General features: G+C 34.5%; 3 protein-coding genes across 3 annotated transcripts; 1 reads left to right on the forward strand and 2 right to left on the reverse strand.

Moving 5' to 3' along the window:
* Nucleotides 1-2161: 2161 nt before the first annotated feature.
* On the reverse strand, nt 2162-10013 carry LOC112766298 (putative transcription elongation factor SPT5 homolog 1). Its single transcript, XM_025812206.3, has 22 exons — nt 9544-10013; nt 7904-8130; nt 7677-7823; nt 7423-7584; nt 7260-7343; nt 7094-7164; nt 6406-6760; nt 6139-6294; nt 5944-6041; nt 5805-5853; nt 5550-5702; nt 5327-5470; nt 5116-5209; nt 4842-5000; nt 4704-4749; nt 4528-4619; nt 4354-4432; nt 3597-3648; nt 3394-3502; nt 3163-3306; nt 2787-2884; nt 2162-2573 (listed from the first exon to the last, which is right to left on the reverse strand). The coding sequence occupies exons 1-22, from the start codon at nt 9863-9865 to the stop codon at nt 2328-2330; spliced, it is 3087 nt and encodes a 1028-aa protein (XP_025667991.1). The 5' UTR covers nt 9866-10013; the 3' UTR covers nt 2162-2327.
* A 1159-nt stretch (nt 10014-11172) lies between these two features.
* Nucleotides 11173-15340, forward strand: LOC112764182 (uncharacterized). Its single transcript, XM_072222021.1, has 7 exons — nt 11173-11239; nt 11365-11909; nt 12292-12469; nt 14115-14218; nt 14513-14624; nt 14734-14961; nt 15084-15340. The coding sequence occupies exons 1-7, from the start codon at nt 11173-11175 to the stop codon at nt 15146-15148; spliced, it is 1299 nt and encodes a 432-aa protein (XP_072078122.1). The 3' UTR covers nt 15149-15340.
* A 214-nt stretch (nt 15341-15554) lies between these two features.
* Nucleotides 15555-17355, reverse strand: LOC112764181 (pentatricopeptide repeat-containing protein At3g21470). The gene has a single exon (XM_025809721.2). It carries the CDS (start codon nt 17227-17229, stop codon nt 15625-15627), a length of 1605 nt encoding a protein of 534 aa, XP_025665506.1. The 5' UTR covers nt 17230-17355; the 3' UTR covers nt 15555-15624.
* Between the last annotated feature and the right edge of the window lie 7187 nt (nt 17356-24542).

Here is a 24542-nt window from a genome sequence, read left to right on the forward strand (position 1 = left end):
TTTTTAACCTTAATTTAAGGTTATTCACGTGGTCACGTGAGTAAAAATTAGAAGAGAGAAATAACACACATATTACAAACAGTTTTTGGACTTTTAACCTAAGAGAGAAGTAAGATACATATTACAAACCGTTTTTGGACTTTTAACCTAAGATTATAATGTCAATCATTGTCAAATTATTATTGTTATTTTTCTCAAACTCAACAAATACGAGTGACTTAAGAATTTATTAAAATGAGAATTTTTTTATACCAATTTATTTTTGCGAATTGTTGTTAAAAATGAAAAAAAGTTAAAAATTAAAAAAAAATTCATTCTGACGAATTATATTTTGAAAAATAAAAAAATACAATTCACATTAGCAAAATCAGTTTTTTAAAAACCAAAAAGAAAATTTAAAATTCGCTCTTCGAATTGTTAATTTAAAAAATCCTCTTTGAAAACTTTTATCTTTTTTCTCATATTGCAATAAATCACTCCTAATAATCTGTTTTTGGAATTTATCCATCAACCAATCATATTAAAAAATTTTGTGACAATAAAAGAAATAGTGAATAATTAATATTTTGTAATAAAATTATTAACCTAAAATATATATTATTTGGTAGCTAATGCAAATAAAATATATAACTTAATACTAATTAATAGATGATGGTAGATAATTAATATATTTTTATCAAACTAGACTACCAGAGTACCAGGAAAAAAAAAAAATATATATATATATATATATATTTGTTCATTTATGTGCTTCATGTATATACTTGTTCATTATTTTATTATGAACCGACCAATTGTTTTAGACTTTAGTATGACAGACAATAATCCGAAACGAACCAGCAACCAGGGAGCAGCTGTAATTGATCAACTTGATAACTGATTAGCATATTCTATTTTAAAACCTCTGTTCCTATAAAGCAATTTGCATTCATGATCACTGCAGTCGGCAAGAATTAGGAAGTATATTAGACTGCGTCTGTAAGTGAGACAAAAATTGAGAGAGAGATGAGGAGATAATGACTAAAAAATAAAGATTAAATAAAATTTTTGTATTATATTTAGTATAAGATATATTTGATTAAGTTATGTTTTAATATTATGTTTAATTTAAAATAAATATAGAGATTGAAAAATGGATTTAAAATTTAAAAAATTAAATGAAAATATTTTTAAAAAGAAATATTAAAATTTTAATTTTGGTCTCCAAAAATTTCAGTCTCCTAGATAGCGTTTGTTTTGAGGTACTGGAACAGAGATTGAGAGACTGAGATTCAGTATCATGTTTGTTGACTCAGAGATTGGTACTAAAATTTTTGTCTCTGTTTCTAAAATTTCAGCATTTCAATACTTCTAAAAAGTGGAGACGTAGAGAACTGAAATTTTTAGAAACGAAAAGTGAATATAATATTTTATACTTAAAATATCATTATTTTAATTAATTAATTTCAATTTTACCCTTTATATAAATTAAATTAGAACTTTATTCTTATTTAAATTTATGTTTATTCTGAGATTTATTTCAGTATCTATCTCTAAATCTCTGTTTCTCAGTCTCTATCTTTCAGTCTCTATCTCTCTACCAAATATATCCTATTTTTTGTTGGAAGTACAGGTACTAGAATTTTTCTACCAAATATATCCTTATTTTGTTGGAAGTACAGGTACTATAATTTTTCAATTTTTCAACATATGAAAACAAATGCTACTTTACATATTAAATGAAAAGTATTATAAAGCTAATATTTTTTATAAAAAGATCAAAAATTAACAAAAAAGTCAATATTTTCTGGTAAATATAATAGTGGCAAGTTCTCGGTTCCCCGGCTATTGTCTTGGTTTCTATTTTTAACATTTTGTATCTCTTATTCTATTTTTGTTTTGTTCTCTCTTTGGGAATCCCTTCTTGTTTGGTCATCACGACTAATAAATTACCAGTAGTGGATGAATGTTTCATGTGTTCACTATCCGTGTGCTTTGAAAACTTAAGAAAATTCCATTGGGACAAAAGGTTAACCGAAGCCAGGGATTGTTCATGAGATATTTAAGATATAAGGATGACGAATAAATTTGTGCGATGTGTGTGCCATATACCACCCTCTGTTAGCGACGTCTAATAGAGTCGGATTGGTTCAGATTTTGGGTGAAAAAAATGGCCGGACCGTTAAAATATAATTGGTTCATTAGTTAAAGAGAGTGTATTACTAATAATATGCAGCAAAACTTAAATTTACCAACTTCCGAAGGACAAAAACGGAGAGCACAAGAGACGTATGAAGGACGAAAAGCTTGTGCATTTAGAGTAAATTTTTTTCCCAAGACAAGCCTAATCATGGTTGAGCTAATTTGGCCAAAATAACTAGGTCTAAAATCTTGACTTCCAATGTGTCATCTACCTTTACAATACCATCAGTACCATCTACACCAATCAACTTGCCTGTAGACCCCCTCAATGCTCCACCCATTATCTTTATTTTGTCTGATTTCCTTGGCACCACGGCCTCCATTTCATTGGGAAGGGCAGTTATCGTTTCACCATTTCCACTTGAGCCAAGCGCTACCTTGCAAGACCCATCCTGAACAAACGGATAATTACAATGTCCATTAACAGTATAATCAGGCCAAATGAATACAGTTCCATTAACTAGGAAGGTTAAATACCGCACATATAACTAAAATTCAAAACAATAATTGGTCAAATAAGAAGGTCGGCTTGAAAAACTATGTATACAAATTCGAAAGCAACAAACAAAAACGTGTATAAAACCAAAGCTTCTAGGATCACATACCGGAAGAACCTCTCTTATAACTCCAACAGATTCTTCACCTGGCCTGTGTACATTAACTAATATGTCTGGCATAAACCATGGCCCCTCATTGTCCCCACCTACAACAAAATCAAACCATCAAATTGACAACCTGACAAAGATACACACTACCAATCGAAATCTTACTGATAAGTTAACCAAATAAGTGACAAAAAATATCAATCACATGAATGAATCTACATTCCAGCCAGTCACTAGTCCACTACAGAGAGCATGTTTGTTAATAATCATTACTTGATGACTTGATGAGAATTTGGTATACCATAGATGCTTGTAATAACACCAACACAGAGAGTAAATCTATGTGCAATATGTTAACTACAAAACAGATAGCTACCTAAAACTGGGGACATCATGTCCAGACCACCAGTTCCTGGAGTCATGGGTGGTCCTCCAGGGGTACTGGGAAGATACACCGCGGAATTTGGCGTCATAGGCTGCCCACCAGGTGTTGATGGTAAATATGGGCTCGCAACATTTACTGCAAAACAATCCCACCCCCAAGATGGGATATTAGTATTAAAATACTAAATATTTGATATCATGGAGAAAAGTAAAAAAGTACTACCATATGAGTCATGCGGTGTTCCAGCCTCATTATAGTTTCCGCCAGGAGTGCTACCCCAACCAGCACCAGGAGTGGGGGCTTCATATAGCCGTGAAGGTGAGCTTCCTGCCTGAAAACGTCAAAGCAAAAAGAGAAAATAAGATTTTTTGTTCATGCCATACAAATTCCAAGGCATATTATAAGTTAAGAAACTGTTTTGTGACCTGGGACTGTGGGCTGGTTCCCCATGAGCCTGGATTTCCATCTTCCCAGTCCCTGATTAGTTTTCACCATCAGAATGCATAATACATATATCACATACGCCTTACAACAAATATAATAATGAAACCCACATGTAACTCGAAAGTACTTAACAGTCACTATAAACTAGAAGTGCTTCTTATAACCCTCTTAAACTATAGTTTTATGTTTTGGACATTGAAATATATTACAAAATTGAAGAATTTAAACAAATATACTCTCCTATATTTCTCCTATTCTGTTAGATAAAAGAAGCAATCCATCAAATAACACATGCCAAACCAATAAGCCATTGTCTGTAAATAAGAGGGAGGAGTGCTGTGCTTGTTGGAAGATGGCATGTAACAAGCCTCAAGTAAAGATTGACGAGAAGTTGAGGAAATGTAGGTCATTCAACAGGGTTGTTGATAGGGAGAAAAAACATAACAGGAGTCAGGTATCAGCTGGCAATGGAAGACACAACAGTAGGAGAGAGAAATGGGCCATCATTTTCCCCCTTTGATTTTGCAAATAATTCCCCCATTTCTCTAACCTATAACTGGATGCCCAAACATGTCAGAAGAGCAAAGCTTTCCAACCACTCTTTAGCATAAGAGATATCATGAGACTTGCACAAAGGTTATCGATAATATATATATTCAGAATAAAATAGGAATGGACAAATTACAAAAAGAAGCAATATACACTATGTCACATCGGAAGGATGACAATAATGCAAACCTTGTCGGACTCATTGGGGTATAAGGATTCCATGCCCGGTCACGCCTTGGTGTCCTCATTCCATCATGTATAGGAGTTGCTACAAATGGCAGTCCAGTGAACATTATTAGCAGTTATGTTAATCAGTTAATCAAATAGGAACGCCTCTAGTGTCATAAAATAGATTAAACAAACCTCCAGGATCTCTCATAGGGGTCATATATGGATGTAGGGGAGTTCGAGAAGGATGCATTGGGGTTTCACATCCAATCGAATATCGAGTTTCACTGGTTAAAGACATGGTCAAATGGGTAAGTATCCTCTGTTGAGTGCAGTTAACAAATTGTTAAGAATACATGCATGCAACTTACCGCTGTGGGGTTACAGCTACATTATCCGATATATGGTTGCGATCAACTGCAGCAAACACAAGTCAGATAAGTAAGAGAAACACGCCGCATAAAAATACAAGCATTGCAGGTGTTTTCAAAAAAGACTAGGCAACCTACCCGTCACAACCTTCATTTGGGACTCCAATTCAACCCGAACTGTTGTGCCTTTAACTTCTATTACACGTCCACGATAACCTTTATAAGCACCCTGGCGTACTTTGACTGTTGCACCAGCCAAACCATCGTGTCCTCTTCCACCCCTGTGCCTTCCTCCAGCTAAATCACATTAAAAGAAATCATCAAATCTCTCTCGTCAAAAGAAGCATCAAATGGTACTTTAACTCAATATTCCAGTACATCTGAAAATTAAAATATAAAAGATTTAACATACAATCAATTGGAGGCCCTCCTCGTGAAAACCTTCTCGGGGACTGGGGAATACGAGGTGGAGTTCTAAGGCCAGGGAATCTCGAGTAGGCATCACCCTGAGAAGACATGGAACAACTTAACCAAGACATATTTGCATGAATCAAACTAAAAAACCAAAATGCATAATTTAAAAATTAAAAATTAAAATAAATAAAGGATGAAGAACTGGCTACGTTTCTGTCACCACTCGAACGTGAACCTCCAACGACCATACACGAGCCAGCCCTAGCACATATAAAGCCTGCATGTTCAAGATGATGGCGATCATAGATGAACAAGAACCCCCTAAATATGTGCTCCACAGGACCAGATTTTCCCTTCAAAAGAATCAAGAAAGCTGATCATCTGAACAAGAACTCTAAAGAAAGAAATAAGGCATAAGTTATAGAATCTTACATGGCAAGGACCTTCGACAACTCGCACAACATCCTTTACTGAGACTGTATTCTTATGCTTATCCTGCGCATTTATTTTCTTCTCTATCTTACATTTAATCTCTCTTAATTTAACAAGTGCAACTTCAGGCCTGTCTGCAGTCCCCTTAAGAACCTATAAAAATGTAACACATGATGATGTTAATAAAATAATAAAAAATTCCTTTTAAACGAATAAAAAAGGTACTAAAGTATTGGCTCAAAGTAACAAAGTAACCTGAAATGCCTCGCTTTCTACACGAATTATTACACCAAAGTCCATATTACTGCACATGCATAGTTAAAAGTGAGAGAAGTGTGAACCATGATATACAGGTAAGAATTTAAGATGATCTCAAGATCAACAAACGACTTACTCTAACAATACAAGATCACGAAGTTCATAGTCCCCAATTTTTGTAATTCCAGTGGTCACTTCAGAACTCTCCACAACATCATCTGCAAACACACGGATCTGAAGAGAGGACATTTCCATGTCACTTTTGTGCTACATATAAAAGCAAAAATTCACAAACCCTAGATCAACTTTATGTAGGGACCATTGAGCTCACATGTTCTTTTGTTGTGTCGGATAATAGAATCAATACATGCTGTTCCACCTTCACAACCATGCCGGTAGCACCCTCTTGAGCACCAGTAACAACCTTAACGTGGTTTCCAGGTTCAAAATATTTACAAAGTTCCCTTTCATTTACAGCAAGGGTTTTCTGGTGGAATAAAAGGTAACTAAATCATCATGGAAATAATTCATTACAAAACCTTGGGGGAAAAAAAGCACATTTCGGAAAGAAACTAGCCAATTAAAAATTTATACTTACAGGAAGACCCTTCAATTCTGGTCTTATATGAACATTATCTTCATCTACTTTCTCCACCCACCCCTTCAACTTCTTCAAATCACCCTTCACAACGATTACAGCATCACCTTTCATAAAATGGCCTTTCTTTCTGTTAGCGAACAAAGTTGACAGACTTGCTACATCGCTGTCACCACTCTCACCAGGTTTTCGAAATTTTTCAAGTTCATTCAAAGTAGGTTTGATGTTTTGAGCATTAATGGATTTTATTGATACAGTTTTGTATAAGAATCCATCCTTAAACATCATTCCTCCAATTGCATCAAATCTTTCCCCATAGGCATCACGTCTATGCTCGACACGAATATGCAGTTCCCTGTATAAAACACACAGTCTATCAGACCAGGAAGAAGAACAGGAACAACCACCACTATCAAACCTAGTACAATGAGAAGGGATTGGACACATGGATCAGTCAATGATATCATGTCCTATCAACAAAGCATGCCTATGGATGATCTATTAAAGCTAATTTTTTTCCCAATGGTTTTGTGAATAGATTTTACTAATCACTTTGTCATTTCTAACTAGTTATTGGACTACCCTCTGACTTATTTACTCTCCAGATTGAACATCTATAAGACTAGGAAGGAGAAAATTCCCGGGAAACAGAAGACATTCACTTATAGAGGAGATAATCACGAGTTACCTAGCTTCATCAACATTCAAAAAACGAGGAGGAGGGACAAACGCCTTCTTTTTCACAACTTCTCTACCTTCCTGCATGATACATCATTTTCACAACAAGAGACTCAAGTTGGTACGACTCCAATATGGAAACTAAGAATTTAATAAGACATTTAAGCATTTCATACCAGTTTATTTGCAAGCGCCTGCAAGTCTATCCTTGGAATCAGTTTCACCGTAACCCTCTGCCTCACATTATCAACATCAACTACCTACAGAAGATACAGTTTGATAGTGAATATAGCAGCCAAAACGGTAGTATGAATAATTTGCCTAGAATATGATGCATACCTTGGCAAGGTCCCCTTTATATGTGCCAATCTTCATTCTGACCCAAGTATCTCTGGCAAGATCAATTGCTTTGCTTTCAACTGACAGCACATCCGTCATTTCTCTTATTGGAACTAGTGTTATTTTTGACACCCCATATATGTTCCTTAAACCCTTAATAGCCTAAAAAATATGAAAACTATGAAAAAGGTACAGAATATTGTTGATAACGATACACATGATCAGTAACTAAAACATGTTTCACATGACATTACCTCTCTCACGTGGGCCTCTTTATCTGCTTCCACATAAATATAGTTTTTAAGATGATCAAGGGCAATAGCTGACCTGATTTGCAATTCAGCCCCCTTATCTATATACTTTTGCATAAGGCAAACAGCTGTCTCTCGCTCACGACCAATCTAATGAACATCAACAGAAGAATATATAACATGCTTCTATATCTTTGCAAAAGATTATCACAAAATCGGTTGGGTCATACCATGCATTTCACCATCCACAGCTTTGGATCTCTAACAGATGGCAAAAGAGCTTGCTGTTCTACATCTGTAGCCTCTTCATCAAAAGATTCCACACGCCTTGCATATCTTTCCTGGATGTGTCTTTCTAAAGCTTCAAAATCTTCATCTTGCTCATGCAAAGGCCTATGAAGTCTGCTCCTACCGACATTGTCCTCAGGAATATCATTTCCATTATCAACAAAGAAATCTGCACCGTCAGATTATTGTTAGCTAATTAAGATATTTGACGTAATTATGCAAGGTAGCTTATACACACAGAAAATTCAAATCTTACCAGAATTCATCCATTCAGAAAAGGCATAGATAAGATTTATAGCACTTCATACACTATGAAAGTGCATTTGTTACAGCTTTAGGGTAGGAAATGAGTGATTATGAACTTATATCTTTTTTATATGATTGAAAAGCTATACAGATTTTCTCACAAGTCACTCTTTTCAAATTTATTAAAAATATGAAACTGGATTTTTTTTTTTTTTCGCAGCTTAATTATTTAAACAATTTATCCAAATACATGAGAAGTTATTTCTTAGCACCGATTTCCCTGAAGCAAACAGACCCTAAATGAATGTATTTGTGAAAACTCTACAATCCCATTCACTATGTAACATCAGTCATATTGGGGGGGAAATGTAAAATAGAACACTGGGATTCAGACAAATAGAAGAGACAAATATAGAGCCTATTGCCTACTCTTGAGCTCGTCATGGTTATAAGTAAAATATACAAGTACTCTTGAGCTCGTCATGGTTATAAGTAAAATATACAAGTACAGTTATGTCCATGTCTTTGAAACTATTAGTGGTTTTGGAGAACCCTGGCCCCTCCATATATTATAGTTCATGTTTCTGACACAAAACAAGTCAGATATAAAGTAAAGGGCTACAGAAAGATCAAATATCAAATATAAAACCAGGTCTAACGAAATTGATTTTCAGCAATGTCTGCATAATTCATCACTGGCAGGCTACAACATAATTCATGTTTCAGTTTGAGAAAGTTCATTCCAACAAAGGGAAGTTTTCCAAACTCCAAATCAATAAAAACTTAACTACAAGTCACCATAACTGTAAACATACATATCAATCCTCCGTAGCAATGGGAAATAAAATGAAGGGAAATCAGGAACAGTCAGAACATACTGGTAATAGAGATCCATCTAAGTTTGATCAAACCTAAACAGCATCGTACAATTGACAAATCTCCGTGCAAAACCAATCCTATCTGACCAACGACATACTCAAGTACACAGAACCTGTTCATCCAATTCATCAGAATAACACTCATGTGCATAGCATATACATAGTCAGCAGCTTAAGGACTACCCAACAGCAGCTCCGCCGGTAAGAAATTGATTGTTAACCACACAAACCCCAATCCTAATTGACTTCCTCTTCAACTCGATCGCAACCTCCTAATAATCTCTATGCTCGCCACTTTAACCAGTTCCAAAGAAGAACAAAACGATGAACAAAAATGAAACCCTAAATCCCCAGTTGCAACCCTAATTTCTTCCCCCTTTCATATCTAATAGAATTTGCCAATATAATCGAATTACAATAAAGAGAAAAGCAAATGAACAGAAGAAAAATAAACGTACCGTCCTCCCCTTCCTCTTCTTCTTCTTCCCCATCTGAATCCACCTCCGCTATGTCATCGAAGAAATGAGAAGCAGAGGCTTTCCTATTCTGGCGCCTGCGGCCGCCACCACCCCCATAATCATCGTCATCGTCCTCCTCCTCCTCATCCTCATCCACCTCCTCAGCATCATCATCGATGAAATCAGATCTCCGACGTTTCCTGCCGCCGCTGCCGCGCCCCCTATCGTCCTCTTCCTCCTCTGCCTCCTCATCGAAGTCGGCTACCTGCTCGTCCTCCTCGTACTCCTCCTCATCATCGTCGTCCATTCCTCTGTGACTCATGGCGCAAGAACAAACCCTGCCTTTTCTTTCTTTGTTTCTCTCGCGCGATGCAAGTGATGGTGGGTGCTGTGCGAGATACAAAGCCTTATGAAAGATAAAAGATTTTGGGGTAACAGAGGGATACTTATATAGTTATATACACTGCCAGGCCGTCAAATGCAGTTAAATATTATTTTAAATTTTCGCTTTTATATACCCTGTTTTAATATAGTTTTACTGTATTATCGCCACGTAAACAAAATTAGTATCTTAAACAAGTGTAACAACCTGTGTGTGTCATGTATAGGATAAATTTTTTTATTTTTTAAATTATAATAATCAATGTAATAATTAGATAAATTATCGTTTTTGAAAGAAATAATAAATATATATAATTTGTTATACAAAATACTAATTTGAACATAACTATAAATTTAAAAGTTATATTATTTGAATTTAAATATAAAAATTTTAAAATTTAATTTTGTTGCACCGATGCATATAATATTTTATACAGCATATATAATCATGTTTATTTATTTTAAATGATTATTTATATAATTAAATGTACATATAAAATTATTTTACAATAAAATATATACAAGACTATCTTTTAAAAGTGATAGATGGTCATTATTACTAACAACTATTATTTGGACTAATATCGTGATTTAACTTGTTAATTTTTAAATTTGTCAAAATAAAATAGTTTAGAACAAAACTTGTCCCGCAAAAAATGGTCAAAATTAATATACATTGCATTAACATATAAACCTATATTATATTTTTTATGCAATTACATGTAAAAATCTATATATATTATATTTAATTAAGAAATATATATTAATTTTAAGTGTTAATTAATCTAAACGCATTTTGAAGTGAGTCAGAGAAAAAGGAGAAAATTGAACTTCTTTGTCTTATTGAGAATTAGAATTTCACATTTTTAAAAGCTATCTAAACATAAAACATATTATTTGCCATTAATTTTAAATACGTTTTAAAATTATTTTCTCTCTTTAATTATCCATTTAAACGCAAAGCAATATTTATGTACATTAATTTTATGAAATGAAACGTCACTTTTGTTTTTTTATTTTATTTTTAAAATACTAAAAATATAATAATAATAGTTCATCTAAATTATTAAGGGCATAGCAATGATTTGTTACTATAGGGAAAAAAAAAAACTTAAATACACAGAAGAGAAAAATCAATATTCCCCAAACACCTCATCTCAACACGTGTGAGGCACCGAGTCCAGAAATCGCAACCTTCTAGCACTTTTTAGCAAAGGGAAGTGCGAGTTTCACTAGTTCACTGCCACAATGATAATCAATGTTCTGAAAACCGGTTCGAACCGGAAACTATTAGAAAATACGGTTCGAACAGAAGGTAAAACTGCCAAATTCAAGAATCGATGTTGAACCGTCGAATCGGTTGAGAACCGGTCGGTCGAATTGAATCGTAATTCGGCCGGTTTTTTAAATTTTATCAAAAACGCTGCGTTTTGCCCACAGATCCAAAAAAGTCAGAAACGAACCCTGGCCTTCCCTCTTCAGTTCACTCAGACTCCACGAGCCTCCACCCTGCAGCCCTCCACTCTCACCTCTCGCACTCAGTGGTCACGCATGCAGTCTCCACCTCGAGCTTCCGGCGCAACCTCCGTCCAGCCACCATCGCCGTCGCAACACCTCCGTCGAAGTCACTCACCGTCGCAAGTTTGTGGAGCCAGCTTGGAGATTCGCGCAACCCTTTCCGTTGCGAAGTCAGCCATGGAAATCGCAGCCACCGCCACCACTCCTTAACGTCACGCAGTGTCGTCCTAAGTGACGTGAAGCCCTTGCCCCCCTCTCGAGCCCCATTCCTGATTCCTCAGTCTCATACATACTCTCATTATTTCTCCCCAAAACACAACCCTAGCCTCCATCGCGCCGTCGTTGGTCGCACTGTCGCCGCCTGGTTCGTCGTGGTCGTTCTTCAATCCTCCTGTTTCGTCGTGGTCGTTCTTCAGCCCCACCGTCGTGCTCCTTGTCCCGCTCTGTGCTGTGTCTTGAAGGATCTAGTTCGTTCCTTAATTGATTGAGTAGGTAAGTACATTCATCTTCTGATTCTTCTCCCTTGACTAAGCCTGGTCGAATTGGATTTTTCACAACGATACTACAATCTCTGCTCTCTTTAGAAGTTTTTTTTTTTTTAAACTGTAATTGTTGTTTTAAACTTTTAATTGGTTAGTTAATCTATAAATTTTCATCTTGCTTCTTCAATTGTTGTTATCATTAGTCATTACTGTGATTTAGGATTGTTAATGATCTTGAATATTGATTCTGATATGCTCTGGTTCTATGAATTGATTAATTTGGTTCTGATAATTCTTGATTTGAACCTTGCTGAAGTTATTCTGTTACCTAATTTGTTGGAATTGAACTTGAGCAACAACAAACTAGAAGGAAGCATCCCCTCTGACTTCAAGTCATTCGGAGCTCTTTATTGTTTATTCTCTTGATCTTAGTGGGAATTTGTTGAATGGAACAATACCAAGAGTGCTTGGAGAATTAAAGCAGTTGCAGTGGTTGAATCTCTCTCGCAACAATTTTTCTGGCACAATTCCATCTAATTTTAATGGTAGGTCAAGCTTAACTTTGGTCATGTTATTGGTTCTGCTTCTTATCTTTGGATTATTTGGTGTTTGAAAGAAATGCAACCAGAAGAACAATTTTTCATATGGAGTCATGATGGAAAAAATGGCATTTGAAACCATCATTAACGCTGCCAATAATTTTGATGACAAATATCTCATTGGCATTGGAGGGCAATGATCTGTTTACAAGGCTGAGTTGCCTTCAGGTATGGTTGTTGCTGTGGAAAAACCTTCACATGGAATCAGATGCGGATGATAAGTTCAATTGGAAGGCATTTGAAAATGAGATCAAAGCATTCACAGAATTCAGGCACCGAAACATCATAAAGCTATATGGTTTTTGCCAGCATTAACGATTCTTCTTTTTGGTATACAAATTATAATTATGTTTTATTATTTTTATTTATATTTTATTTATTATTTATTATAAAACGGTTATTTTGGTTGAACTACGGTTGAACCTGTAAAGCACTGAACCAGTAGCCAGAACGATTCGATGACCGGTTCGGTTTTCAGAACCTTGATGATAATAGAACCGTATCCACACAAGTCTAGAGCACTTTGACCAAACTAACCATGCATAGCCATATATATTAAGACCTCAACATTCTGCCTTAATCTTTCTCCACGCTTGCTAAGATTTTCTCTCGGGTTCCTCAGCATACCGATTCCATTGTTCATTTCAATCACATAAAAATCTTGTGTGGACATGGCAACAGCCTTGTCCACACCCTGTTTTCTTTCCTGGAGGAACCACCATCAAGTGAATATACAACCCTCTCCATTACAAAATGGAGTTCAAAGAGCTTCAGCTGATTCAGTATCAAAGGGGAGTTGTTTGACCAATGAAGAAAGCCAGAGATGTTCCACTTTGTCTTTGGTGAACAGAAGAGCGGTTTTGGCTTCTGGGGTGTGCTTGTTGGGTTTTCCAGGGGAGTGTTTTGCGGTTGTGAAACAAGGTCTTCTAGCAGGGAGAATCCCTGGCCTGTCAGAGCCAGACGAAAAGTTGTTTTGGAATAACATAGTTTATCCTTGTTTGGAGACATAACCATTCATTGTTTTGATTCTGTAGTTAATTAGTGTTCTTTTCCCACTCATTGTTGAATAATAAACCACTAGAAATAGCATTCAAATTTCACATGGAAGCTTATGATAAAGGTATTGTGATGATGCCAAGGGGGGTTGTTGCACAAGTGATAAAAACTAGGAACATATTCAATAGATGCAAGTTTTAATCATATGTATTGTTATGAGAGAACATGGGGGATGCTTTGTCCTTGGTAGTATCAGTGGTGTGAATGAAGCTGTTCTTTGTAGTGTTGTTCTTCTTCAACTTCAGATCCTAGCGAAGATAGAAAAAACTATTTATGAGTTGGTTTAAAAGATTGGTTATGTGGTCTAACTCTAGTTAATACTTGATAATCTTAAAGGTGTCAAAAGTTATATCAAGCTACCCAGTGTTCATTGAAAAAACCCTCAGCTTTTTCTCCATTTATGAAATTAGAAGCATACAATGTTTCTTACTCAACTTTTGTTTCTAAATATTTTCCATTTAGAGTTCGAAGTGTCTGCTCTGATATTGATTTCAAGTGACAATGACATAACGTGGACAAGCATTTGATCAGACAGGTTGGAGGACATACCGCAGGCCGGATGATAAGTCCGGTGGACATGGTGTTGGATGGAGTCCTATTATACCATACGCTTTCCGAGTACCTGAGGAATGGGAAGAGGTAATGATCAATTAATTTTTTTGTTTAAAGCTGCGAAACAATCCAGCAAGATTTCTGTTATATGAACTATTGATTAAGTTTTGAGGTAGAAATTACTTAAAGTGCAAGAAAGAACTTTTAAGATAATCACAGGACAGAAACATATTCTGTAGGACATACTAATTATCCTTGAATTATTTAATGCGACCCATACAAAAATCTACAAGTAATTGCACAAGTCCGCGGTGGCCATTGCCATTCCTAGCATTGCTTACACTATATATATTTGTAATCGTCACTACATATGCTTAACAGGTACCAGTATCAATAGCAGATCTTGGTGGCACTGAGATAGATTTGAGATTTGCAAACTCTAAGCAAGGGCATCTGTTTGTCGTTGTTGCTCCTGTTCTTAGATTTGCTGATAGTGAGTTTTCTTTTATTCTTTTTGTATTTTTAAAGAGATTGAAAATAAGATTGAAATGAAAACAGCAGTGAAACTTCATGGTAAATAATAAAATGTTGACTGTGTACAGATCTTGGTGATGATGCTACAATAGAAAAAATCGGACCTCCAGAGAAAGTCATCAATGCATTTGGTCCGGAAATGATTGGGGACAATGTCGAGGGAAAGGTTCTAAGTTCAGACGTAGCAGAACACAATGGAAGAACATACTACCAGTTTGAGCTAGAGCCTCCTCATATTTTTATTACTGCTACTGCAGCTGGAAATCGCTTGTACCTGTTTGGTGTAACAGGCAGTGGTATGTATATTTATTCTCTTCTAAGCAGTCTTGCATCATCAAGTCTGGACAGGCATAAAAAAAAAAAGAAAAAATGCTTGAAAATGTTAACAGAAAATAACAGAATGTTGTCCTCATTGCAGGTCTTCAGTGGAAGAGACACTACAATGATTTGAAGAAGATAGCTGAGTCTTTTCGAGTTGTATAATTATCAATTGAGAGCTTTTGAGAATGAGAGATCATAAATGTGCACTTTCTGTATATGTATTTTAGTAACAGCAGATATTTTCTTTCCCACTATTTTGATTGGGAAACGAATTTGAGCAATCATGTATGAAAAGTCTGTATACCTTCAACATACCAATTCTGAGGTGGTCAATAGTCTATCTTGATTTTGACATTGCTTGGCAGTCCCCATTCTAACTTCTAGGTACACACTTTAGTGATTGTGACTTATAAATGAAGGATATTAAAAGGCATTTAAGTTATTCACTTTTGTAGAAAGTCTTGGATTCCATTGAACCAGCTTGTTGTTTACACCTTAATATCTTCAGTGATTAAAGTGATCTATTGGGACAATATCCCAAAATTGGGGTAGCAAGTAGCAACTATGGTGATCTCGTCAAGGAGCTCAAAGTTATATAACAGTTATGATAGAGATCAAATCCTTTTGTTTTTAATATATTACTTTGTCCAAGTGAACATGGACGAAGCACTAAAGATGAATGAACTGCACCCAGGTGTCTTTTGAATTCTTTCATCTACTCTGATCCTCATCTGTTCACATTTCTCCCATTTTTCAGAAGCTGCATAGGTATTGAACAGAAGCACATTGAAAGAATCAGAACTTGAAACAGTGCTTGCACCGAGTAACTTCATTACTTGTTCTGCCATTTGCACGTCTGAATGAATCCGGCACGCACCAAGCAGTGCCCCAAAAACGGCGTCATTCGGTTTCATTGGCATTCTCTTTATCAAGTCATAAGCCCTCTTTAACCTCCCTGCTCTTCCCAATAGGTCAACCATGCATCCATAATGTCTGATTCCTATTTCAATTCCATATCTTTCCATTTTAGCTGCTACTTCCAAAGCTTCATTTACCAAACCACCATGAGCACAAGCAGAGAGCACAATGAGACAGGTGATTGGATCAGGCTTTATATTTGATTCCTCCAATCTGCCAAAACACTCAAGGACTTCATGGAATTTTCCATTGATGGCAAAGCCTGAAATCATTGCGTTCCAGCAGATGATGTTCTTCTCAATGGACTCTGATGCTTCAAATACCAACCTTGCATTGACCAGGTCCCCACATTTTGCATACATATCAACCAATCCACTCACAACAAAGGGACTCAACCTCATCCCTTTCTGCTTTATCATGTTATGGATTTCCTTACCGGCATCCAGGAGTCCCAGCTGAGAACATGCAGATAAAACACTAACAACAGTGAATTCATCCGGTTCAAACCCTTCACCCTTCATTTCCTCAAAAAGCTGCAGTGCTTTTTCACCAAATCCATTTTGGACATACCCAGCAATCATTGAATTCCAAATCTCCACGTTGCGTTCTGGAACGCGCTCGAAAATCACCCCAGCCTCCTCGACACTGCCCTTCTTGCAATAACCACAAATCATAGATGACCACACAAAGCAGTTCCTCATTGGCATCTGTTCAAAGATCTCCCTGGCAGCTTCCATATCCCCATTCCTAGCATACCCATCAACCATCACAGTCCACGTCACTACGTTCTTCGCCTCGTCCGGAACCTTATTGAACAACCTCCTAGCAGCAGCAGTATCCCCGTTCCTTGCAAACCCATCAATCATCTGGCTCCAAGACACGGGAGTCTTCCCCGGCATCGCCTCAAACATTGAGGAGGCAGATTGTTTGTCCCCAGCTCTCAAGTACCCACCAATCATTGCATTCCAAGTGACAACATTTCTGTCAGGCATTGTATCAAACACCTTGCGGGAGTCCCCAAGGAGACCACATTTTGAATAAGTTCCAACCAATGCTGTTCCAATGAACACATCACAATGTGAACCAGCTTTAATGGACTCGGCATGCAAGGCCTTAACGTGGTGAAGAATTGAAAAAGAAACACAAGCCTTGAACAACAAAGGGACAACGTTGGGATCATAGAGACCTTCGCGGCGAGTTTGTTTATACAGAAGAAGAGCACATTTATGAGAACCTTGACTAATGTGGTTCCTTATGGAAGAAAACAAGAGCGATGGGTACGTTAATGTATTTTTAGTACTTGTGCAAAGGCTAAACCTTTGCATGGTTAATTAAGCAACAAAAAGCTGTTCCAAATCTTCATGAAAGATTCTACCAACATAGAAGTATGAACGCTAATTTTATCTCTTCTATAATCCCTTGCTTACTCTTCCAGAGCTTGAAACTTTTCCTTCCTTATCCTTTCAAATTTTCAATAATAACAAGTGTAATAACCTTTCGCGATAAAATTGAAATTATAATTTTAAATTATTTTATTAAAATTAATTTAAATTATAATAATTTAATTAATAAATAAATAATATGATGTGTATTATTTGTGTTTTTTAAATATAATATTAAATATATTAACTCAATTAAGTGTATAAAAATTATGTTTAAATTATGAATTTTTTAAATGAAATTATTCTATTTAAAATATTTAAATTATGATTTTAATCATAAATTATAATTATGATTTAAATATTTTTTTATATAATATTATATTTTTTTTATTTTACTATTAATATATTGATATTGTAAGTCTAAATTATAGTATTTTATTTAATTTTAACTAAAAAAATAGTTATATATTTCTATTATTTAATTTATTTAATACACCATGTACTAACGTTATTTTTTAAAAAATATATTGATAAAAATAGATATAATATAATTACAAATATAACATAAATAAATAAAATATATAAATAAATGCAAAACCAATATGTTTACCAATGTCTTTGTTAAATTTTATAAATTAGAGAATAAATTATGTATTCAGTTGCTCGGTGATCACATAAATGATCAAGTAATTAGATTGTAAATTGATCTCATAGTGTACATCTTATTTTTTCTCATTTTTAAAAGAAAGTGAGAATTAAGAGAATAAGTAGTAATACATAAAGAAAGAAAATTACACCACAATACATAATTATTACCAAAAAAAATATTCATATTAAAATATTAAAATTTTACATATTGCAAATTATGAAGATCAATCATAATTTACTGATCACTTCTCTCTATTTTTGACTATGATATAAGTTTTTTTTTCCAGTCAAGAGTCCAATAATATCTAATTGAACAAAAAAATTGAATTAAAAGTACCAAATTAAGGATAAATGAGTGAATAATATAAAAAATTATAACTTCGTACATGTATAAAATAAAGAGAATTTACTGATTTATTTTATGTTAAACGATAAAATTAACAATAGTATATTAATAAAAGGATATACCTTTAAAAAAAGTCACAATACAATTTCAAATATTTTCATAAATAAACTATTAAAATTTTTGTTGTCAATAAAATGATGCTATTATACAATTTTTTGGCAAAATTTAAAATCAAAAGGAAAATAATTGTGTGTGAGTTAATATAAATTAATTATGTACCAAATAAGTAGAATCATTCATTTGTTTGTTTCAATATATCAGTATGGGCAAGCAAATTAAAATGATTATCTGAAATTTTACGATCATCGACGGTATGTACTATACGTGACTCATTCTTAAAAGATATTTTGCACGTGTATACAGTCAGAAGATATACTCCGCTTGATTTCTCAATCTCAAAATTTGAGAAGACATAGACCTTCCTTTCTACCAATTCATTCTCAAATATTTTTATTAAATAATTCTTGATTGAACAATGAATTTTATCGTACTACAAAATAAATTAAATATAAAAGCTATTAGCATTTATAAAGCTATTAAAAAGAATTGTCTTTGACTTGTGAAATGGTGTACTTATAAAATTAACTTAAAATATGAACTACAAATATTTATAAGAATTAATTTTGATGCACTGACAGTGTAAAGTAGTTTTATACATGCATCTAATTACGTAATGACACATCAATAAAAATAAATACCTTTCACAATGACCGCGTGAATGGTCATCCAAAAGAACGGATGTGATTGCACGACTATGTAAAATGCTTTACACTGTCAGTGCATCGAAATTAAACTCTATTTATAAATTGAACTTAGCATTACTTGAAAAAATTTAGTAAATGAATCAACTAATCTTATCATCTATTAGAACTATTTCTATGTAAACCGTCTTGCTCTTTTCAAACTTGGATGGAACTTTCTATAGCCTTATAATTCTTGTCTTTATTTTTCATATTTTCTCTTCGTATAATCTACTATAGGTGATACTATTAATAGGATCGTAGTCAATAGTCATTAGGTATGGGAAAAAAATAGAATAAAAATTATATCAAAATTATAAATTTTTTTAAATGATAAACATGAAAGAAAATTTACTATTGCTTATTATATATACTAATATGTTAATAATTTTAAAAATATACTAATAATACTGATAGTTTAAGGATAATTGTACTACAGTTATAATAAATTTAGTTATTACTCTAAATAAATAAAATAAATAATATATTTAAAAACTAAAGAAAAAAAGATTAGCGGTATTTATGTTTGAAATGTTCCTATGTTTTTTTTTATTTTTTGTTTGTTTGTCATTCTTTCACCGCAATGTTAGATCAAGAAAACTCTAAATTTAAAATATAATAATAAATATGTCATGTGATAGAAAAATAATAAGCTAAAAAGAAATATATATATATATATATAGTCGATACACAAAGATATGTTATCGTAATAAAATATCACACTATGAAAAATTATATTTGTCAAGTAAATTTGTTTATACTCTATATCTATTATTTTATGTAAAATTAAAATCTATTCTTTTAATTTAATATTATATATATATATATATATATATATATATATATATATATATATATATATTTGCTTTTAATATTGTCCAAAATTAAATTGAGATTATGTCTAAAGTCTTAATACGGTAAATGAAATATAATTAATATCTAATATTTTAATAATTAAATACCTAAAATAAGTTATATATATATATATATATATATATATATATATATATATATATATATATATATATATTGAGCTCCTGCGAGGGCAGCAGCAATTTGGGTCTTTTGATTTAGAAACAAGGCCTTTTTTGGGTCCGAAATCTTCTAACTATCGGAATTGGAGTTGAACCATTCTCTGACCTTTTCTGGATAGGCCATTGATGAATCAAACTGAGACCACCATTTGTCGTAACCATGCCTTTGCAGGATTGAAAATGATTTGGGGTGGTCCAGTTTTGCATATTTGTATTGCCATGAGAATACCAATGCTAATGAAAAAGTTGAGAAAAATTTTAACAATGCAGGAACACATGTTTCCTGACTGTTAAATTTTGATTGAAAAAGTTTATACCCTTCATCCGTAGGTGAGGGTAGAATTTCTGGGATTGTGCCCACCATTGGTAGAACCAATTTGAAAAAATATAATTGGTTTTTCTTTTAAAATAGATTAACCATGAATGTCTGTGCTGAGTATTTTGAAACCAAAATACTTTAGTCCAGGCTTCCATGTAGTCCCAATAGTTAAAACTTATTGGGTCATAATTTTGAGAAAATTTTTTAGTTTTATTTAGATTGTTCCCAAATTGTTTTGGGGACAAGATTCTGAGGATTTGGATAGTTAAATGGGTTATGAAATCAGGATTAATTTTGTCTTTGTAATGTTTAATGGATACTGAGTCAGTATCTATTAAGATGAACTCGTAAAATTGGTGGGTTTTGTTGGGTACAATGGCCTGAAGTAGAATTCAGTTGGAAAAATCTTTGGGATGACTTTGTTTGGTGAGCTATCCCAAAATTCAGGCTCCATATGGATAATGTTTGAGGTCTTGTTTGTGGACATGTAATTAGTTTAGACTTTTTGTGTTTTGGTAGTGTTTGAGGATGTTTGGGGTGATTGGGTAATAACTTTTTCTTTTGGGTTTTGTATCACTGTTTTTGGCTGGCCATTTAGGATATCAGTTGAGTTATGTCGATTTCTTCATCTGACTCACTGCAAATGTCGGCCCAAGATTTTTTGTTGAGTTTTGTGAGACCTTGGTCTTGTAGAGCCATGATGGTTTCGATTGGGAAGGCGTAGTCTGTCTTAGTTTGTTTGGATTGAGTGATTGTTGGTTCAATTGATTGTTGGGCTGGGCCTTTGGAGAATTGTTGGGTAGGTTGTTGGGTAGATGACCCAGTTGGGGTGTTAGATCCTGATTTTCTAATTGGCCCAGGTAGGGCTAGGTGAACGCCTCTGCCTCTAGCAGAGGCTAAAGTTGCCTTTCTAGGCATTGTCGTCTCCATGCTTATCTCCCTGCAGATATTCACGTGTGAGAAAGTCAGGGAGAGAATTTGAGTTACCCTTGATGTGCTCAATATCGAAATCAAAGACACTTAAAATGGCTTGCCATCTGGCAAAAATTTATTTTGATACAAGATTTTTAATATCATTTTCTAAAACATCTTTGGCCGATTTGCAATCAACTCGGACTAAAAATTTTTGATTAAGTAAATCAGACTGAAATTTTGTGATACACAAAATGATGGCTAAAATTTCTTTTTTGATGGTGGAATAGCTCTGTTGAGTATTATTCCAATGCTTTGATGTGAATGCAATGATACATTCTTTACCATGCAGTTTTTGTTTCAAGATGCCACCATATCCTAAGTCAGATGCATCTGTTTCAACAATTTTGAATGCATGAGGAACATGTAGGTAAAGGCAAGGAAGATTGCAAACTTTGGTTTTGAGAAATCTGATGATGTCAGAATGTTTGTCCGTCCAAGGCGGAGGATTTTTCTTAAGCTTATCATGAAGAGGCTTAATGAGATTGTTAAGATTTGGGATGAAGTCCGAGACATAATTAAGGCATCCTAGGAACCTCTGGAGTTGTCAAGGATATAGTCTGGGAATTTTTCTGCAAATAGTATTGATCGTTCGATAGGGGTTATTGTTTCTTGGGAAATCATATGACCAAGAAAACGAATTTTTGTTTGGAAAAGAAAAATTTTTTATTTTAAAACAGTAAGTCCATTTTTCTGGATGATGTACATAAAAGTTTTAACATGTTTGAAATGTTCTCCTAAAGTTTGGGAGAAGATTAAGACATCATCTATATAAACGATTGCGAAGTTTGAGTATGGGTTAAAAATATCATTCATGATTTTTTGAAATTCAGATGGAGTATTTTTTAGACCAAACGGCATTACATTCCATTCATATTGACCAAATGGGACTGTAAATGCAGTTTTGTATCTGTCAGAATCTTTAATCTGGATTTGTCAAAAACCGGATTTCATATCAAACTTTGAAAAGATATTTGCTAAGTTTAATCTGTTGAGTAAATTTTTTTATTTGGGATAGGATAACGAATCCACTGCAAAGCTTGATTTAGAGGTTTGTAATTGATGACAAGTCTGTGAGTTCCTCGTTCTATCTCAACTTGCTTATTTACATAAAAAGCTGACCAAGACCAAGGACTTTTGCTAGGACGAATTAGTCCTTTATCTAAAAGATCTTTAATTTTCTTTTGACAATGCTGCAAAAGCTGCTCATTCATTTGAATGGGACGGGCTTTTGTAGGGATTTTTGATTCTTTAAAATTATTTTCATAGGGAAGATCAATGGTGCACGAAATCACAATCACACTTTTACAATTCCGCACAACTAACTAGCAAGTGTACTGGGTTGTCCAAGTAATACCTTACGTGAGTAAGGGTCGATCCCACGGAGATTGTCGGCTTGAAGCAAGCTATGGTTATTTTGTAACTCTTAGTCAGAAAATTAGTAATAAAAATGATTGAGTTTATGAAGAGTAAATAACATAAAAATAAATAATACTTGTTATGCAGTAATAGAGAACAGGTTGAGGTTTTGGAGATGCTTTGTCTTCTGAATCTCTACTTTCCTACTGTCTTCTTCTTCACGCACGCAAAGCTCCTTCCATGGCAAGTTGTATGTTGGTGGATCACCGTTGTCAATGGCTACCATCCGTCCTCTCAATGAAAATGGTCCAAATGCACTGTCACCACACGGCTAATCATCTGTCGGTTCTCACTCATGTTGGAATAGGATCCATTGATCCTTTTGCGTCTGTCACTACGCCCAACACTCGTGAGTTTGAAGCTTGTCACAGTCATCCCATCCCAAATCCTACTCAGAATACCATAGACAAGGTTTAGACTTTCCGGATCTCAGGAATGGCCGCCAATAATTCTAGCCTATACCACGAAGACTCTGATCCCACAGATTTGAATGCTCTGTTGTCAAGAGAGGCAATCAAACTCGTGAACCAGGAACCAAATAGATACACAATCAATCTAAGGTAGAACGGAAGTGGTTGTCAGGCATGCGTTCATAGGTTGGTAATGGTGATGAGTGTCAGTGTCACGGATCATCACATTCATTACGGTTAAGTACGAGCGAGTATCTTAGAACAGAAACAAGCGTGATTGAATAGAAAACAGAAGTAATTGCATTAATCCATCGAGACATAGCAGAGCTCCTCACCCCCAACCATGGAGTTTAGAGACTCATGCCGTAGAAGATACAAAATTCATATGTGAAATGTCATTAGGTGCATAGTAAGTCTCTAAAAGTTGTTTTTATACTAAACTAGTGACCTAGGTTTACAGAAAATGAGTAAACTAAGATAGATAGTGCAGAAATCCACTTCTGGGCCCACTTGGTGTGTGCTTGGGCTGAGCATTGAGCTTTACATGTGTAGAGGCTTCTCTTGGAGTTAAACACCAGGGTGCAGCCTATTTGTGGCGTTTAACTCTAGTTTGTAACCTGTTTCTGGCGTTTAACTTCAGAATAGGGCAGGAAGTTGGCATTTAAACGCCAGTTTACGTCATCAAAACTCGGGCAAAGTATGGACTATTATATATTGCTGGAAATCCCTGGATGTCTACTTTCCAAATCAATTGAGAGTGTGCCAATTGGGTTTCTGTAGCTCCATAAAATCTATTTCGAGTGCAGGGATGTCAGAATCCAACAGCATCTGCAATCCTTTTTCAGCCTCAGAATCAGATTTTTGCTCAGGTCTCTCAATTTCAGCCAGAAAATACCTGAAATCACAGAAAAATACACAAACTCATAGTAAAGTCTAAAAATATGATTTTTGCATAAAAACTAATAAAAATATACTAAAAAGTTGCTAAATCCTACTAAAAACTATATGAAAATACCCCCAAAAAGCGTATAAAATATCCGCTCATCACAACACCAAACTTAAACTGTTGCTTGTCCTCAAGCAACTAGATAAATAAAACATGATAGAAAGAAAATCAAGAGGCAATAACATCTCAGAGTTTTATATGAAGCTCAAATTCTCATTAGATGAGCGGGACTATTAGCTTTTTGCTTCTGAACAGTTTTGGCACCTCAATATTTATCCTTTGAAGTTTAGAATGATTGGCATCTATAGGAACTCATAATTCAGATAGTGTTATTGATTCTCCTAGTTTAGTATGTTGATTCT

The sequence above is a fragment of the Arachis hypogaea genome, chromosome 17 (genome assembly GCF_003086295.3).
Source record: "Arachis hypogaea cultivar Tifrunner chromosome 17, arahy.Tifrunner.gnm2.J5K5, whole genome shotgun sequence".
Classification (NCBI taxonomy): Eukaryota; Viridiplantae; Streptophyta; class Magnoliopsida; order Fabales; family Fabaceae; genus Arachis; species Arachis hypogaea.